Source organism: Magnolia sinica, chromosome 1 (genome assembly GCF_029962835.1).
Source record: "Magnolia sinica isolate HGM2019 chromosome 1, MsV1, whole genome shotgun sequence".
Lineage (NCBI taxonomy): Eukaryota > Viridiplantae > Streptophyta > Magnoliopsida > Magnoliales > Magnoliaceae > Magnolia > Magnolia sinica.
In genome coordinates this window covers 57,466,018-57,485,418 of record NC_080573.1, presented here as the reverse complement: position 1 = coordinate 57,485,418, position 19,401 = coordinate 57,466,018, and the positions used below count along the sequence as shown (strand labels likewise).

Genomic DNA, 19,401 nt, shown 5'->3' with positions numbered 1-19,401 from the left:
TTTAAGTTATAAGTGTAGGTTTTAGGTTTAGGTTTAAGTTAGGTTATAGGTTAAGTTTTAGGTTTAGGGATTTGAGAATACATTTAGGTATTAGGTTTAGGTTTAGATTTTAGGTTGAGGTTATAGGTTTAGGTTTAGGTTTAAGTTTAGGTTATAGGCTATAGCTTTAGGGAATTGAGAATAGGTACAAGTTTAGGATTAAGAAATCGGGTTTGGGTTCGGGATAGGGTTTAGGTTTGGGTTTTCAAGTTTAGGTTTAGGTTTAGGTTAGGGAGTTGAGATTAGGATTAAGTGTAGGTTTAGGTTTAGGGATTTGAGAATACATTTAGGTTTTAGGTTTAGGTTTAGGTTATAAGTTTAGGTTATAGGTTAAGGTTTAGGTTATAGGTTTTAGTTAAGGTTTAGGTTTAGGTTATAGGTTATAGGTTATAGGTTATAGCTTTAGGGAATTGAGAATAGGTTAAGGTTTAGGTTTATGAAATCGGGTTCGGGTTCGGGATAGGGTTTAGGTTTGGGTTTTCAAGTTTAGGTTTAGGTTTAGGTTAGGGAGTTGAGATTAGGATTAGGTGTAGGTTTAGGTTTAGGGATTTGAGAATACATTTAGGTTTTAGGTTTAGGTTTAGGTTTAAGTTTTAGTTTATAGATTTAGATTATAGGTTTAGGTTTTGGTTTTAAGTTTAGGTTAAGGTTATAAGTTTAGGTTATAGGTTATAGGTTAAGGTTTAGGTTATAGGTTTTGGTTTAGGTTAAGGTTATAGGTTTAGGTTTAGGTTATAGGTTTTGGTTTAGGTTATAGGTTATAGGTTATAGCTATAGGGAATTGAGAATAAGTTGAGGTTTAGGTTTAGGAAATCGGGTTCGGGTGTAGGTTTGGGTTTTCAAGTTTAGGTTTAGGTTTAGGTTAGGGAGTTGAGATTAGGATTAGGTGTATGTTTAGGATTAGGGATTTGAGAATACATTTAGGTTTTAGGTTTAGGTTTAGGTTTAGGTTTTAGTTTATAGGTTTAGGTTACAGGTTTAGGTTTTGGTTTTAGGTTTAGGTCAAGGTTAGGTTATAAGTTATAAGTTTAGGTTATAGGTTAAGGTTCGAGGTTATAGGTTTTGGTTTAGGTTAAGGTTATAGGTTTTGGTTTAGGTTTTAGGTTTAGGTTTAGGTTTTGTTTTAGGTTAAGGTTTAGGTTTAGGTTTAGGTTAATATTTAGGTTTAGATTATAAGCTATATCTTTAGGGAATTGAGAATAGGTTGAGGTTTAGGTTTAGGAAATCAGGTTCGGGTTCGGGATTGGATTTAGGTTTGGGCTTTTAAGTTTAGGTTTAGCTTTAAGTTAGGGAGTTGAGAATATGATTAGGTTTAGGTGTAGGTTTAGGGATTTGAGAATACATTTAGGTTTTAGTTTTAGGTTTAGGTTTTAGGTTATAGGTTACGGTTAAGGTTTTAAGTTTAGGTTTAGGTTAGGTTTAGGTTTAGGGATTTGAGAATACATTTAGGTTTCAGGTTTAGGTTTAGGTTTTAGGTTTTAGGTTATAGGTTAAGGTTATAGGTTTTGGTTTTGGTTTAGATTTTTAGGTTTAGGTTAAGGTTAGGTTATAGGTTATAAGTTTAGGTTATAGGTTATAGGTTATGGTTTAACGTTTAGGTTATAGGTTTTGGTTAAGGTTTATATTTAGGTTTAGGTTATAGGTTATAGGTTATAGCTTTAGGGAATTGAGAATAGGTTAAGGTTTAGGTTTAGGAAATTGGGTTCAGGTTCTGGATTGGGTTTAGGTTTGGGTTTTCAAGTTTACGTTTAGGTTTAGGTTAGGGAGTTGAGATTAGGATTAGGTGTAGGTTTATGTTTAGGGATTTGAGAATACATTTACGTTTTAGGTTTAGGTATAGGTTTTAGGTTATCGGTTTAGGTTTAGGTTATAAGTTATAGCTTTAGGGAATTGAGAAGAGGCTAAGGTTTAGGTTAAGGAAATTTGGTTCGGGTTCGGGATTGGGTTTAGGTTTCGAGTTAAGGAGTTGAGATTAGGATTAGGTGTTGGTTTAGGTTTAGGTTTAGGGATTTGAGAATACATTTAGGTTTAGGTTTAAGAAATCGGGGTTTTAGGTTTAGGTTTAAGTTAGGTTATAGGTTAAGGTTTAGGGAATTGAGAATAGGTTAAGGTTTAGGTTTAAGAATTTGAGAGTACATTTAGGTTTTAGGTTTACGTTAAGGTTTTAGGTTTAGGTTATAGGCTATAGCTTTAGGGAATTGAGAATAGGTTAAGGTTTAGGTTTAGGAAATTGGGTTTGGGTTTGGGATAGGGTTTAGTTTTGGGTTTTCAAGTTTAGGTTTAGGTTTAGGTTAGGGAGTTGAGATTATGATTAGGTGTAGGTTTAGGTTTAGAGATTTGAGAATACATTTAGGTTTTAGGTTTAGGTTTTAGGTTTAAGTTAAGGTTATAGGTTTAGGTTTAGGTTTAAGTTTAGGTTATAGGCTATAGCTTTAGGGAATTGAGAATAGGTACAAGTTTAGGATTAAGAAATCGGGTTTGGGTTCGGGATAGGGTTTAGGTTTGGGTTTTCAAGTTTAGGTTTAGATTTAGGTTAGGGAGTTGAGATTAGGATTAGGTGTAGGTTTAGGTTTAGGGATCTCGGAATACTTTTATGTTTTTGGTTTAGGTATAGGTTTAGGTTTTAGTTTATAGGTTTACATTTTGGTTTTAGGTTTAGGTTGAGGTTATAAGTTTAGTTTATAGGTTATATATAGTTTAGGTATTAGTTATAGGTTTTGGTTTAGGTTTAGGTTTGGGTTTTAATTTTAGGTTTAGGTTTAGGTTAGGTTTAGGTTTAGGTTATAGGTTATTGGTTATAGCTTAAGGGAATTAAGAAATAGGTTAAGGTTTTGGTTTAGGAAATCGGGTGCAGGTTCGGGTTTAGGTTTGGGTTTTCAAGTTTAGGTTTAGATTTAGGTTAGGGAGTTGAGATTAGGATTAGGTGTAGGTTTAGGTTTAGGGATTTCAGAATACATTTAGGTTTTAAATTTAAGCTTAGGTTTAGGTTTTAGTTTATAGGTTTAGGTTTTGGTTTTAGGTTTAGGTTGAGGTTATAAGTTTAGGTTATAGGTTATGAGTTAAGGTATAGGTTATAGGTTTTCGTTTAGGTTTAGGTTTTGGTTTTAGGTCTAGGTTTAGGTTTAAGTTTAGGTTATAGGCTTAGGTTAGGTTTAGGTTCAGGTTATAGGTTATAAGTTATAGCTTTAGGGAATTGAGAAATAGGTTAAGGTTTAGGTTTTGGAAATCGGGTCCGGGTTCGGGTTTAGGTTTGGGTTTTCAAGTTTAGGTTTAGGTTTAGGTTAGGGAGTTGAGATTAGGATTAGGTGTAGGTTTATATTTAGGTTTTGGAAATCGGGTCCGGGTTCGGGTTTAGGTTTGGGTTTTCAAGTTTAGGTTTAGGTTTAGGTTAGGGAGTTGAGATTAGGATTAGGTGTAGGTTTATATTTAGGGATTTGAGAATACATTTAGGTTTTAGGTTTAGGCTTAGGTTTAGGTTTTAGTTTATCAGTTTAGGTTATAGGTTTAGGTTAGGTTTTAGGTTTAGGTTAAGGTTAGGTTATAGGTTATAAGTTTAGGTTATAAGTTATAGGTTATAGGTTAAGGTTTAGGTTATAGGTTTTGGTTTAGGTTAAGGTTATAGGTTTTAGTTTAGGTTTAGGTTTAGGTTTTAGGTTTAGGTTCTAGGTTTAGGTTGAGGTTATAGGTTTAGGTTAGGTTTTGGTTTAGGTTATAGGTTATAGGTTTTATCTTTAGGGAATTGAGAAGAGGTTAAGGTTTATGTTTAAGAAATTGGGTTTGGGTTTGGGATCGGGTTAGGTTTGGGTTTTCAAGTTTAGGCTTAGGTTTAGTTTTAGGTTAGGGAGTTGAGATTAGGATTAGGTGTAGGTTATAATTTAGGTTATAGGTTATAGGTTATGGGTTAAGGTTTAGGTTATAGCTTTTGGTTTAGGTTAAGGTTATAGGTTTTGGTTTAGGTTTAGCTTTAGGTTTTAGGTTTATGTTAAGGTTATAGGTTATAGGTTATAGGTTATAGCTTTAGGGAATTGAGAATAGGTTTAGGGTGTGGTTTAGGTTAAGGGTGTGGTCCCTACAAATACAGATATAAACACGGCCTGTCCAAATGGCCAAGCCACTCCAATGGTGTCCATAGGAAATGGTCAGCTTCATCATGATCATAACAGCGGTTCCCACCTTCTAGGGACCCCCGCTCAACACCCGAATAGCTCCGACGCACATCCAAGTCTGCTCCATCAATTTTGAGTAAATACATAAACATGGCCTGTTCAAATGGCCAGGCTACTCCAATGTTGTCCATAGGAAATGAACAGCTTCATCATGGTCTTAACAGCGGTTCTCACCTTCTAGGGACCCCCGTCAACACCCAGATAGCTCCGACGCACATCCGGGTCTGCTCCATCAATTTCATGTAAATACATAAACACGGCCTGTCTAAATGGTCAGGCCACTCCAATGTTGTTCATAGGAAATGGACAGCTTCATCATGGTCATACAGCGGTTCCCACCTTCTAGGGACCCCCGCTCAACATCTGGATAGCTCCGACGCACATCCGGGTCTACTCCATCAATTTTGAACAAAGACATAAATACGGCCTGTCCAAATGGCCAGGTCACTCTAATATTGTCCATAAGAAATTGACAGCTTCATCATGTTCGGTTAGTAGAGAAGGATAAGCTCTTTATACTAGATGACCTACAGTTGATGAAATTTTCCAAGTAAATTGTACAAGGTTTACAGTAATCTTAAAGTACAGAAAATTTCCAAGTAAATGCGTTTCAGTCCGAATTATTTCTATAATCACGATAGCCTTGAGAGGGTTGATACGAGGGATGGGTTGATTGCAAAAGGCTGATTAAAACTATATTGGGTTATCTTGCCGGACATAATGATTTAAAGACTAGTAAGATAACCCAATACAATTTTAATCAGCCCTTTCGCAGTCAACCCATCCCTCGTATCAACCCTCCCAAGGCTATCATGATTAGATAAGGAACTCGGACTAAAATGCATAGACTTAGACATTTTCTACACTCCAAGATTACTGTAACCCTCGTACAATGTATATTCAATGATGTATATAATAACATATATATAACATGAAATGGTACATGAGTGAGACAAGACAACGTAACCTTTTATATACAAGCTAGAAATTGATATGTTAAGATTGTCCTATCAAGGAGATTCTTAGGTGTAGTCCATCTGGTGTTGGGAAAAAAAAGCATGGGTTTAGATTATTGGACCATGGGCCCCACCTGTCATTGAAAACCAAGGATTAAAATCAGTGTATTGGGTATCATATCATTCACCACCGATAAGGCGGCCATTTTTGTTGGTGTTTGGTTTGCAACCATTTTTGGAGTGGCAAAAAATAATTTCTTTTACATTATAACACAAATAATGGGGTACAATGTAATTCGAGTCACAATGTACTAAACTGGACATGTGGAGAGAGAGAGATATATATATATATATATTATTTATAAGTCTCTTTTCTCATATGTGAGGGGAAATGGCAAAAAATAAGGATTTTTTTTTTGTTTTTTCTTTTGGTGTAGATAGAAAATAAGTTTTTTTCTTTTCATAAGCATCCTCTTTAAAGGTCAACGATTATCCATGTGGTTCCAGAACCAGTGTACCTAGATGTTCCAATTTCCCATAAAACCTGCATAACACTCTTTGAAGCTTCAGAATATGCATAAATGAAATGCTTATAGTGATTCTATCATCAAGATAAATGTCAACATCTAATAGCTAAGTGAATAACAGTGCAAGTTTAACAAAAGCACTGACAGATGAAATTAAACAAATTACACATGAAGAAGAAGAAAAGCATCATAAAAAGGATATTTGAGAAGATAACATGTATAACAACTCTTTGTCACAAAATTTGTTTCAATGTGTTGATGGTGGGTGGTTTAGGTTGTGTTGTAGAAGAGACCACATATCATTTATTCCTCAGCCCACTGGATTGATTTAACATTCTTTCATTCCTCAGCCCACTGGCATCCGAGTGGGACATCGAATCCATACTGATCCACTAATCAAGTGAGGAACACATGGACAAAAATAGTAGTGGTTTGCAGAAAAAACAAAGATATTGCTAATGGCCCCATCTAATGCACGTGTTGACCATATGTCTAATGAGCGGACTGGCCTCATCTATTTCTATATTTATACGTTTTGACAAAAAGCTCTAGATAAACCCAACCCAATAACAACAAGATTCTTAATAACATGTATTTCAAGCTACCACATTATCAACAAGACAAGCAGCTTTGTATGCAAGCTGTGAAAATGGAAGATATACAAATAACGTCAATTACACAAAACTCTCATATCTTAAACATGTTTAGCAACTGGGACCGTTGATCCGGTGGGCCACTAGTTGGATGGGTGGCTATAAACTGAACATCATAGTAATCAACAACTCTAACCATTTGATTGTTATGAGTTTTTCCCTGTTGATATAGCCATTGCTTGTTCTTTCAGGCCCCCAATTGGAATGGTTACCAAAGGGTCCAGATCATCATATGCAAATGCCATGTATACAGTAGAGATGTTTAGGGGAAGTAGCATTATTCAATTGCTTAAAGGATACAGAAACCAGTGAGGAAAGGGGAAAAAATACTAAAGAATGCCATCAAACTACCTAAAAATCAAAGGTAGTGAAATTGTGTGACAATCGAGAATGTGAATTTTGAGTAGAAGACCAATCACCAATACACTCAATAAAGATCATGATATGATATTTTTCATTCCTCGCCACACATAACTTACCCAATAGTTTGTAGTTTCTAAATAAAAAATGCCCCCCATACCAATGTAAAAATATCATATTTGACAGAAAAGCATATAATAAATTTATAAATATTCAATCAAATAGCATGTCAAATAGTATGCATTGAAGGAAAATAAGGGCAATGTCATCATTTCTAAGAGAATAAACTCGGACTATCCTTAAATAGAGTTCCACACAAAGAAAAGGAAGATTATACCAGAAATACAACTGAGAGAACTTTTTGACGCCTTCCTAATCTAGAAAGTCGAAGCCGATAACCTGAGTCAGCATTCAGAATATCTTTGCCAAGTGAAATCTTCACTTCCCTCCTTCACAATCCATATAAAGACTCAGAAAAAGAAGCATCCGGAAATAAATGAAATGTGAAAAAACATTATTGAAAACAATTAGCATTACATTTAATCAACACAAATGAAATGCTTATTTACAATTTAAATGCATTCCAGCAAGGCGAACACCCATGGACTTGATTCAAGAATAGAACAACATAAAGAAAAGACACAACAAGTTTAACATCTTAAACCAAGTGAAACACACAAAAGATGCATGTTAAACTCCTGGATAATCCATTAAATGAATTTGGAATGAATGGATCTCGGTTTTAACAAAAAAATTGCATCAAGTGGCATGGTTCTTCCACTTCTTATTTTGGCTTATGTATTTGGAAGAAGCAAGTCAAGTCGTTAGATGCAACAACGATTTCCATGAGAATTATTTAAACATGAATTCCAATTTTCATTTCTTATTAGAATAGGTAGTGAAAATCTCATATCTATCTCAAAATACTCACTTAGTTTGGCATTCAAGCAATGTAAAGGACTTGAAAGATATAGTAAGGGCCAACATCAACAGAGAGAGAGAGAGAGAGAGAGAGAGGGAGTCAAGGCTAGGATCAAAATGCCCATTTTCAACTCATTGAGTTCGACATTTAGATTCTGTCTACAAACAGATAATACAAAACCCTAAGAATTGGGATGGTCCATACTGTTGAGGATACATTGCCAAGTCATTGTGGGAGTTTGGTTGGTTAGTTAAGTAGCTTCGTTAGCTTGCCCTTAGAAGTATTCTTCACATGGCCCATTATTTCATCTCATGGGTTCTCCACATTGCAACCTAATCTCAAGCACCAAATGTTGCAAATATTATGGGTTCTTAGCACAATCACATGCCCATGTTAGCAGTTCATTGTTATATTTAAGCTCAAACTTCCAACTTCTTCCTATTTTTCTTTTACTCTTTTCAAATTAAGAGCAGCATGAGGTGTGTGTGTGTGTGTGTGTGTGTAAACAAATAATCAAAACAAAACAATTGTACTGATAGATTAGAAAGACAAAAGCTTTATTCCTCTAATTTCATAGATTAACAACATGCCCCAAATTTATAGAGCAGAGAAACAACGCTATCAAAAAGATAATAGCCCATGTACACATCTTTAAAATGGCCAGCCAACTACTAAGACCAAACAAAAGTAGGCTAAGCAAAGGCTTGAAAGAGGCTAATTGTGGAAAAGAGTACGTTACCCCTTGAAAACAAGCAGATGTGTCTAATATGATCAGGATATTTAAGGAAATATGATCAGGAAACAAGTAGATGTATCTAGTATGATCAGGATACTAATTTGAATAGTATAGGCATTTTCAAGTTCTTATAAGATCATAACTAAATAAGATCCATGGATAATTTCTCTCCTTAGCCACAAGTAGATGTGTCTAATATGATCAGGATATTTAAGGACAATAAACCCTTATTGAGAAATATTTTCAACACAAATTAACTAAGCACTATTAAAAACTTGTTTCCTTTAATCCTAAAATCCTCACATCCTCGATTCATAAAATCCCCAAACCCCCAATTTGTAAAATTAGAAAATCCACAATTTCAAAAGTCCTCAAATCCCCAAAATCCTTAAATCCCAATTTTTAAAATCAGAAAAACCTATTTTGGGGTCCACATTCAAATCTAGAATCTACAAACTACTAATCTCAATTTCCTAAATCGGCATTAATATTGAGAGAGATTGAGAGAGAGAGAGAGAGATACCTCACTATGGTGAATGAACTTCAACTGAGCTGATGGAGAGAGAGAGAGAGAGAAGGTGTGTATGGGTAGGTCATTCGGCAACGGTCCGCAAGAGAGATCAAGGAGAGAGGAAGAGAGAGATAGAGAGAGAGGAGGCGAGAGAGACCGAGAGAGGAGAGGGTGGAGAGATCAGAGAGAGAGGAAGAGAGAGAGAGAGAGGAGGGAGAGGGGGTGAGAGAGAGAGAGGAGACCGCCGCAGATTAGGGCAGTCTCTCTCACAGACGCGAGTTAGGTTACAGGTTGAGTACCGAGTTAGCTACTGAAGTGAACTCACCAAGTTCTGTGGGCCCCACTATGATGTATATGTTGTATCCACACCGTCCATCCATTTTGAGATATTATTTTAGGACATGAGCCAAAGAATGAGGCAAATAAAAAGTTGTAGTGGACCTCACCACAGAAAACAGTGGGGAGAGTGATTCCCACCGTTGAAACTATCCTAAGGCCCACCATAATTTTTATTTGAAATCCAACCTGTTTAAAAGCTAGAAAAGACATGAAATAAGGTAAAACACAAATATTAGCTTGATCTAAAACTTCCATGGCCTTTAAAAGTTTCTAATGGTGGGTGTCACTGTTCCTACTGTTTTCTATGTTGGGGTCCACTGGAGCTTTGGATTTATCTTTGGATATTGCCCTAAAATGATCTCTCCAAATGTATGGAAGGTGTGGATATAAAACATACATCATGGTGGGACCTAAAAAAGGGGTATATAAATATCAGGTGGACCACAATGGTTATCGGGAGAATGGTGACCTCCAATCAGCTCTCAGGTGTCCCTTGGACTATCATGATCTTGAATCACATTTTGGGTTCTCATCACATGAGCTTGTGGTTAACATCCTACAATTTACAATTCAGGTTCTATAATCTGATTCATTTATCATGGAAATCGAATTAGTCCTCAGGCTTGAAAGGTAATATAACGATCAGATTTTTTCTTTTAAAGTTTGTAGCTGAAAGATCCATTCTCAGTTGCAATTTGTCAATTGTTTTGTAGTGCAGGTTTGATCATTGCATCATATCATGTTGTCATGAGTTTCTAAACACTTGGATCTGTTCTTCTCTTTAGATGGTCTTTCATGAATACATGACAAATGAGAGTTCTTATGTATATCATATAGTTACCAGCATCAAGCTGTACCCTCAGACCTTTTTTTCATATCTTATCTAAAATGATTTCAGGAAACAGGATGGGTGCTTCGGCATCTTATTGCTTAGGATGAATATATACGTAAATATTGTAGGTGTTGTTCCACTTATCTGTGTATGACAATGGCTCTGTTTTTAGCTCAGAAGTACTGGACCTCACAAAGGATGATCTGATTGAGAAATTTGCGATTGGTGTTTCCATGGTGACAACATTATCTCTGGCTATTTCTTACCCAACTCTGGCATCCGCCCCCCACATGTTTGCAAATGCCTCCAAGAATGCTCTCGCCATTGCACTGGCGACCGAGTATTCATTCCCGTCGGCAAAGAAAGTGAAGGAATATTTGAAGGTTGGTCAGCTTTTATGTATATATTTAGTGGGGTCTTTGCAACACCTCTCCCATGGTATACTGAAGAGTGCCTTTTGTGTTCTGATGGATTGATTATGTGGTGATGTAGGATCCAAGCAAGTTTGCTGTTGTTGTGCCAGTTTCTGCTGAAGAAGCTGCTGCTCCACTTGCAGCTTGTGCCGCAGAAGAAGAGAAGAAAGAAGAGCCTGCAGAGGAATCAGATGACGATATGGGCTTTAGTCTCTTTGACTAAGAACCTTGTTGGATTTTGCAGTTGCAGTGCTTGAGTTTTATTTTGATACATTTTAGTTCATTTTCGGTTTCTGTTAGTTTTTATGGGTTGGATTGCAATTTCACTATTAGTTATATTTTACTGAACATGTGCTTTTTTCAAGCGGATAGATTGTTGAGTGTGCCAAATCTTTGAATACTCTTGAATAGAAGAATCTTCTTTTTTAGTACTTCAACCATAAATTAAATTAAGAAAAAATGAAAGGAATATCTTATTGAAGTAATCATATTTATTTTACTAGAGATGCTTTTGAGTCACTTTAATCCTATTGGAAGATTCTATAGTGGCGGTGTTCATGGATTTTATATAACAACCGCGTATGCATGTCGCGCATGCAACCAACACTGAAATGTCTAGTGAGCTGACAAACCAATGTGTTTTCAATAGGTTGAAAACTCTGGTCAACATGGTAAAGGATTTCAATTGATCAAGCTTACAAATTGACATGTTGCGCAGTTTGCACTATTTCCTCATGAATTGTTTCTATTCTCGTTTCAATTTAAATAAAAGAGTGTAAATGAAATTAAGGTAAGGAGGAAAATATGCTTAATGGTTAGGAGAGTTTTAGAGAGAGAAAGATGAAAATTTCTTATTTGGGCTTTAATTAATAAAATTTCATCACATTCTTGCTTTGTGCCGTGAATTTTTTGAAAGAATTTTTTTTATATAAATTCATATTGTTCGTTATTAAATTTGATCGTGTGATTGCAATTACTTTGCTTAATTCAACTCCACAAGTCCCCATCACATCCTGATGAATGTGGCACTTTGGCATTCCATTGTGAAATTATTGGTATTTCCATGTTGGTACTGCAGCCAGTGGATCTAAGATTTTTCTTCAATAAACCATTGTTGAAGGCAGAATAGGACCAATTGCACCTATACTCAGTAGTTCAGCTAACAGGTTGGGCCAGGCCTGGGTTCCAAAATTTAGCTCATGGGCTGTGCTTGACAGGCCCCAGCATAGCCCTACTAATTATACCGTGGGGCCCATCAGATGAGTAGCGTAGTTAGCTATTATAAGCCTAATAGCTGATTGAGATGGACCGCTACACAATCATCTTAAAACAAATTTGACTAAAAAAGAAATATTATAAGTCTGGTTGACCTTATTAAAGTCTGTTGACTGAGGTGAACGACTTGATTTTTGGGATAGGGACTCTTCGTATTTTCCCTTTATATAAGTCTGGTTGACCTTAGTAAAGTCTGTAGGCCCTAGGAAGTTTTTAATGAGCATTTGATCACCACAATTTCCCCTAGATGTGGTCCACCTGATATTTGGATCTGTTCAATTTTTGGAACTAGAATGGACTGGTAACACCACAATTTCCCCTAGATGTGGTCCACCTGATATTTGGATCTGTTCAATTTTTGGAACCACGTCCTAGAATGGACTGGTAAAATGAATGGACGATGTAGATATAGAACACATCTTTAAGGTGGGCCCCACAGTAGGGTCGGGTCTGTTTAACATTATGATTTTGGTTTGCACTGGCCCTCCAATCCACAAAGGTAACACCAAAGGCCCACGCGTGTGTAAAATGTGGGTCACGTGTGCCATGCTGGCATGTGTGGCCCCTACATGAGCTGCCTTATACATGCGCGGGCTTAGATAAGTTTTTTTTTCTTTCTTTGTTAGCTTGTTAGTACACCCATGAGGTCAAGCTGTGTGGGCCCCACCATGACGTGTGTCAAACATCAACACCATGCATTTGATGAGTCCCCTTTAAATTATGGGATATCCCAAAAATCAGCCGTATACGAAACTCCGGCGGGCCATACCATCTAAAATCAAGTGAAGACATGCCTAAAACATATGAAAGCACTTGGTGGGCCTCACCTGAAATTTAGATGCGTCTGAAACTTGGTATGACCCCTCATCCAAGTGGTACACACGTAATGGATGGGCCGGATTTGTGGACCACATCTCGGTGGGCCCAAAAAATAATTATGAATGTTTTAATGGAGGGTAACCCCTCTCAACTTTTGTATGTGGTGTGGCCCACACAAGTCACAGATTCACTTGATTTTTAATCTCTGGGCCCACCATGGAATGGTGCATCTGACTGATGGGGTAGATGTTTGACACGCATTATGATGGGGCCCACACAACTCTCCCGTCGCCTGCCCCAAATCTTGGGCCCACACAACTGATGGGGATATGACTCCTTTTTTGTATCAATCCTTAAAATAATCCGTTAAAATGAATGGACGGAGTGGATCAGTAACATACAACACGGTGGGCCCCACAAAACTCAGCGCGCGCGCCCATCTTCCCAAACCCAAATCCCTTCTAATCCTCTCGCACGCGCCCATCTTCCCAAAACCCAAACCTAAAACTCTCTCTCTCTCTCTCTCTCTCGCGCGCACCCTCTCCTCTCTGTCTCTGCCTCTCTCGCACCCTCTCCTCTCTCTCTCTCTCTCTCGCACCCTCTCCCTCCTCTCTCTCTCTCTGTCTCTCTCTTCCTCTCTCTCTAATCTCTCCACCCTACCGTTGCTGAACGCCCTACCCATGCACGCCTTCTCTCTCTCTCTGAAGCTCAGTCGAAGGCTAGCTCATTGACGACCATGAGGTATCTCTCTCTCTCTCTCTCAATCTCTCTCAATCTCAATACCGAATTAGGGATTTGGGGATTTTAGGGATTTGGGTGTGGTTTAAGATGAAGATTTGGGTATTTCATTTGGGGGTTTATGCCATATAGGCTTCAATGTTTTTAACTTCAGTTTAATTTTCTCAAGGGTCCAGGACTATTGCTTGAATTGATGATTTAGTACATTGTTAAGAGTTTTTGGTTTATTTGGTATGGCTTCTCTCAGATTGTGATATTTTGTAATCTTCTTTAGTTTTGGTGTTGTTGGTTGCCTAAACAGTTATGTTGGAGTGTTTCAATAGTTTGATGCATGATTTTGAGTGATTGCTAGATATGTGATCTGTGTTGGTTGCCCCAGAATGGCTAAGTAAATGTGGATCACATTTACCTGGTTATTTAGTGGATGCTAGCATTCCAATGGCGGAGTTATAATTTTGACTTTTAAACAGAAAATGGTAGCATTTGTTAGGTCCGCTAATTATTAATTCACTAGTGATGGCTCTTTCTCCTGTGCCAGTCCCTTCACAATCTTAGACAACTCCTTTCATATGGCCACTGAATAGAGATGATAGGCATGGGTTGAGATCTAGCCATATTTTATGGCCCACCTTGTGGTTATCTAGATTGCTCATTTGATGGTTGTTGGTGTTGTGTGCCTTGAAAAGCCAATTTAATGATCTTAAATGTTGAATTGATGTTCTTGGCTATAGATCATGATGACCATATGTTTTTAATACCATAATTAATATGGGTGTATTCTAATTATACATGCATTTGAAGGAGTGGGTTTCCTTTGTTGTCATGGTCACATGTCAAGGGAGAGTTATATTATATGGATATATGGATCTCAGAATTCTTATTATTCCATCACCACTTAATGGATTTTAGGATGAACTTGTGATTATTTTTATTTTGTTATTTTGTTGTGAGGGAACTTATGATGAATTGTAATGAAAGGTGTTATTATTATAGTGAGTAAGAGTGAAAGAGAAGAAGAGAGACAAGTAATTTCTCCACCCATCAACATGCCGTTTTCATTAATAAATTGTGTCATCCTTCAAAATAAAAAGTACAACCCTTTTTTTATAGGACTTTTTATATGTTTATTTTATTTTATTTATCGAGCCTCTTTGAAATTCTAGATAGTACTTTTGTTATACTTTGAAGAATATGAGGGGCTTCTTGTCGTGGGTAGAAGTTGACTATTAGTGGTTTAGAAGCTATGTGTTTTCGGGGCTACAAGTTTCATATTAACCATAGGTATTTATGGTGACAATCCTAGTGTGCGGTCATAATTGTGAAGTTGGACGGCGTGAATTTCCTCGAATGGTCTCAATTTGCCAAGGTGTATATCATTGAGGGAGGAAACCTAGGGCATGTGATCAAAGTTATTGATCAAAGTCTTAAGCTAGGTACCATCCATGACATATTTATACACTCAAGTAAGGTAGGACGAAATCACACTAACACCTATTTGGGCCGAATGGGAGAGACTCCATTCTAATATCCCCCTTACACAAGATGACCAATCTAATAGCATAAGTTAGTAATGTATAACCTTAACCTACAAGAAAAGCCTAGATCCAATGATTCAAGAAGTGCACAAAACCAATTGGATCTAGGTCTAGGTCTTCAAAAATAAGATCCGGACCAAAAAGGAACTGGACTTGACAATATCAAGTCTTCTCTCTGGTTTTGCATAGTAGAGATTTGGCATAAAACCCATTGGTGAAAAGCTATCCACCTCTTAACATGCTCATCTACAACCATGGATTGAAAACCTTTAGGAAATCCTAAAAAAAACATACTTTCTCTAACAGACAAGGTATTTTAGGCCTACTAACATGATGAACCTCTCTCTCTCTCTCTATCTTGGCAATGGGCATCCTTCTCTTCATTTTACATTTATCATTCACATATGAATTAAATCTCTTGTTTTAAGTAGCTGAAAGTAACATTATACATGAGGACTTTCTCATCTTCTAGAGCTTTTCTTTCGCGTAATAGTTTGTTAGAAATGTTTGTTTACTTAGCATTATATTTATGTTCTCAGTATGAAGATAAAATGTATAGTTCTATCATTGCAAATCTTAATAAGCTTGTATATTACATTTTTTTATCTTGTCTTATTATTATGATTAGTTAGTTTATAGTTGTGACTTGTAATTTATAGATTTGTAAGTTAGATAATTAGTTACTCGTTTGAGGATTTCTATGGGGCCATACATAGATATGGTGTGTTTTTGGTGGCATAGAAATCGCTCAAATTGTCCCATTTTGGACAGTTCAAGGTTAGATGGAAAGTATGCTTTCATATAATCTATTTAAATGTTCATGCCTGATCCGCAGTCCATCTCCTCGTTTCTCTCTAGATATACTTCTTTCGTTCCATATACAATGTCAAATATCATTACATTGCTTTAGATATTTGGCATCAGAATGTAACGTAAGATCAACTTATCTAGAGAGGCATGAGGAGATGCTGCCGGATTTTCGGCGTGGACGTTTAAATGAGAATATGAAAGTATTACAATCTATCCAACCTTGGATGAGTAACTATTTTAAGATTTAATTGTATTAGCTTATAATTGATGGAGCGGACCCGGATGTGCGTCGGAGCTATTCGGATGTTGAGATGAGGTCCTTGGAAGGTGAGAACTGCTGTTATGACCATGATGAAGCTGTCCATTTCCTATAGACAGCATTGGAGTGGCTTAGCCATTTGAACAAGCCATGTTTACGTATTTGCTCGAAATTAATGTTGCAGACCTGGATATGCATCGGAGCTATCCGGATGAGCGGGGGTCGCTAGAAGGTGGGAATCGCTATTATGACCATGATGAAGCTGTCCATTTTCTATGGACAACATTGGAGTGGCCTGACCATTTGGACAGGCCGTGTTTATATCAGTATTTGGAGGGACCACACCCTTAACCTACACCAAAACCTATAACCTAAACCTAAACCTTAACTTAAACCTATAACCTAAACCGATAACCTAAACCTAAACCTAAACTTATAACCTAAACCTATTATCAAATCCCAAAACCCATAACCTAAACCTAAACCTTAACCTAAAACTATAACCTATAACCAAAACCAAAACCTATAACCTAAACCCGAACCGAAACCCGAACCTGAACCCGAATTCCTAAACCTTAACCTTAACCTATAACCTAAACCTAAACCAATTCTCAAATCTCAAAACCTATAACCTAAACCTAAACCTTAACCTAAACCTAAACCTATAACCTAAACCTAAACTTATTCTAAAATCCCAAAACCTATAACCTAAACCTAAACCTTAACCTAAACCTATAACCTAAACCTAAACTTATAATCTAAACCTATTCTCAAATCCTAAAACCTATAACCTAAACCTAAACCAATAACCTAAACCTATTTTGAAATCCCAAAACCCATAACCTAAACCTAAACCTATAACCTATAACCTAAACCAAAAACCTATAACCTAAACCTAAACCTATAACCTAAGCCTAAACCTAAACCTAAACCTAAACCTATAACCTAAACCTAAACCTAAACCTATTATCAAATCCCAAAACCCATAACCTAAACCTAAACCTTAACCTAAAACTATAACTTATAACCTAAACCAAAACCTATAACCTAAACCCGAACCGAAACCCAAACCCGAAACCGAATTCCTAAACCTTAACCTAAACCTATAACCTAAACCTAAATCTATTCTCAAATCCCAAAACCTATAACCTAAACCTAAACGTATAACATAAACCTAAACCTATAACCTAAACCTAAACCTATTCTCAAATCCCAAAACCTATAACCTAAACCTAAACCTATAACATGTAACCTAAACCTATACTTACACCTAAACCCGAACCCGAATTCCTAAACCGTAACCTAAACCTATAACCTATAGCCTAAACCTAAACCTATACTCAATTCCCTAACCTTAACCTATAACCTATACTTATAACCTTAACCTAAACCTAAACCTATACTTATAACCTATAACCTATAACCTAAACCTAAACCTAAACCTTAACCTATAACCTATAACCAAAACCTATACTTATAACCTTAACCTAAACCTATTCCTTAACCTAAACTCATATCCTTAACCTAAACCTTTTCTCAAATACCAGAACTTATACTTATAACCTATACTTATAACCTTAACCTAAACCTAAACCTATACTTATAACCTATAACCTATAACCTAAACCTAAACCTAAACCTTAACCTATAACCTATAACCAAAACCTATACTTATAACCTTAACCTAAACCTATTCTCAAATCTCAAAACTTATACTTATAACCTAAACCTAAGCCTTAACCTAAACCTAAACCTATACTTATAACCTATAACCTAAACCTAAACCTTAACCTATAACCTTAACCTAAACTCATAACCTTAACATAAACCTATTCTCAAATCCCAAAACCAATACTTATAACCTAAACCTAAAGCTTAACCTTAATCTATAACTTATACTCATAACCTTAACATAAACTTATAACCTTAACCTAAACCTATTCTCAAATCCCAAAACCTATACTTATAACCTTAACCTAAACCTATACATATAACCTAAAATCTATAACCTAAACCTAAACCTAAACCTTAACCTATAACCTAAACCTATTCTTATAACCTTAACCTAAACTCATAACCTTAACCTAAACCTATTCTCAAATCCCAAAACCTATACTTATAACCTAAACCTAAGCCTTAACCTAAACCTAAACCTATACTTATAACTTATAACCTATAACCTAAACCTATACTTATAACCTCAACTTAAACTCATAACCTTAACCTAAACCTATTCTCAAATCACTAAACCTATACCTATAACCTAAACCTAAGCCTTAACCTTAACCTAAACCAATACTTATAACCTATAACATAAACCTAAACCTAAACCTTAACCTATAACCTTAACCTAAACTCATAACCTTAGCATAAACCTATTCTCAAATCCCTAAACCTATACTTATAACCTAAACCTAAGCCTTAACCTGAACCTAAACATATACTTATAACCCATAACCTATAACCTAAACCTAAACTTAAACCTTAACCTATAACCTTAATCTAAACTCATAACCTTAGCCTAAATCTATTCTCAAATCCCAAAACCTACACTTATAACCTAAACCTAAGCCTTAAGCTAAACCTAAACCTATACTTATAACCTACAACCTATAACCTAAACCTAAACCTAAACCTTAACCTATAACCTTAACCTAAACTCTTAACCTTAACCTAAACTTATTCTCAAATCCCAAAACCTATACTTATAACCAAAACCAAAGCCTTAACCTAAACCTAAACCTACAATTATAACCTATAACCTATAACCTAAACCTTAACCTATAACCTAAACCTATACTTATAACCTTAACCTAAACTCATAACCTTAACCTAAACCTATTCTCAAATCCCAAAACCTATACTCAAAACCTAAACCTAAGCCTTAACCTAAACCTAAACCTATACTTATAACCTATAACCTAAACCTAAACCTAAACCTTAACCTATAAGCCTAATCTCAACTCCCTAACCTAAACTTAAACCTAAATGCATACCTATTCTCAATTCCCTAAACCTATAACCTAGCCTAATCTTTAGGCTATTTCTGTAAACTGACTCCAGTCTTTTCATTGTAGAGATGGATAAGAGTTAGATGTGAGCTAGGTTTGGCCTAGAGTATAAACAAAGGGTTCAAGAGATCATAGAATTTGTGCGAAATCAGGAAGATTCAAGGAATAGGATTAGGTGTCCATGTCAAAAATGCAAGAACATGATATATAAGACTTTAGACAAAGTAAAGGACGATTTGTCCATGGTTGGGATTGACTAGGGTTACACTTGGTGGATCCATCATGGTGAAGATATGACCCATAAAGTTGAAGGCACTGAAGTCAATGAAGACCCAATTGTGTCAGATGACGAGGATGAAGACGTTGACGAAATGCAAGATATCATAGGGGATGTGTTCAGGGAAACAATTGTGGATACTGATTTTGCAGCGACAAGCAGTAGCTAAGATATTCCTCCAATGGGTGATGTTGAATCAGAAAAGTTTAGTAGGTTGTTGAGG

The 19,401-nt window shown here is 36.3% G+C and overlaps 1 protein-coding gene and 1 long non-coding RNA gene across 2 annotated transcripts; both read left to right on the top strand.

The window, feature by feature from the left end:
- The first annotated feature begins 213 nt into the window (after nucleotides 1–213).
- On the top strand, nucleotides 214–3,739 carry LOC131244498 (uncharacterized). The gene is made up of 3 exons (XR_009170365.1): nucleotides 214–789; nucleotides 3,026–3,058; nucleotides 3,618–3,739. It is a non-coding gene; the product is annotated as an uncharacterized LOC131244498 (long non-coding RNA).
- A 6,273-nt stretch (nucleotides 3,740–10,012) lies between these two features.
- On the top strand, nucleotides 10,013–10,885 carry LOC131246591 (large ribosomal subunit protein uL10-like). Its single transcript, XM_058246852.1, has 3 exons — nucleotides 10,013–10,033; nucleotides 10,170–10,424; nucleotides 10,534–10,885. Exons 1-3 carry the CDS (start codon nucleotides 10,013–10,015, stop codon nucleotides 10,675–10,677), a joined length of 420 nt encoding a protein of 139 aa, XP_058102835.1. The 3' UTR covers nucleotides 10,678–10,885.
- The last annotated feature ends 8,516 nt before the right edge of the window (nucleotides 10,886–19,401 follow it).

What these genes read in the sequence shown, in the direction of transcription:
- LOC131246591 (XM_058246852.1), top strand. Translation starts at nt 10,013, where the DNA reads ATGACAAATGAGAGTTCTTAT. An exon ending in TGACAAATGAGAGTTCTTAT is followed by an intron (nt 10,034 to 10,169) that starts GTATATCATATA and finishes TAAATATTGTAG; the next exon opens with GTGTTGTTCCACTTATCTGT. An exon ending in AAGTGAAGGAATATTTGAAG is followed by an intron (nt 10,425 to 10,533) that starts GTTGGTCAGCTT and finishes GTGGTGATGTAG; the next exon opens with GATCCAAGCAAGTTTGCTGT.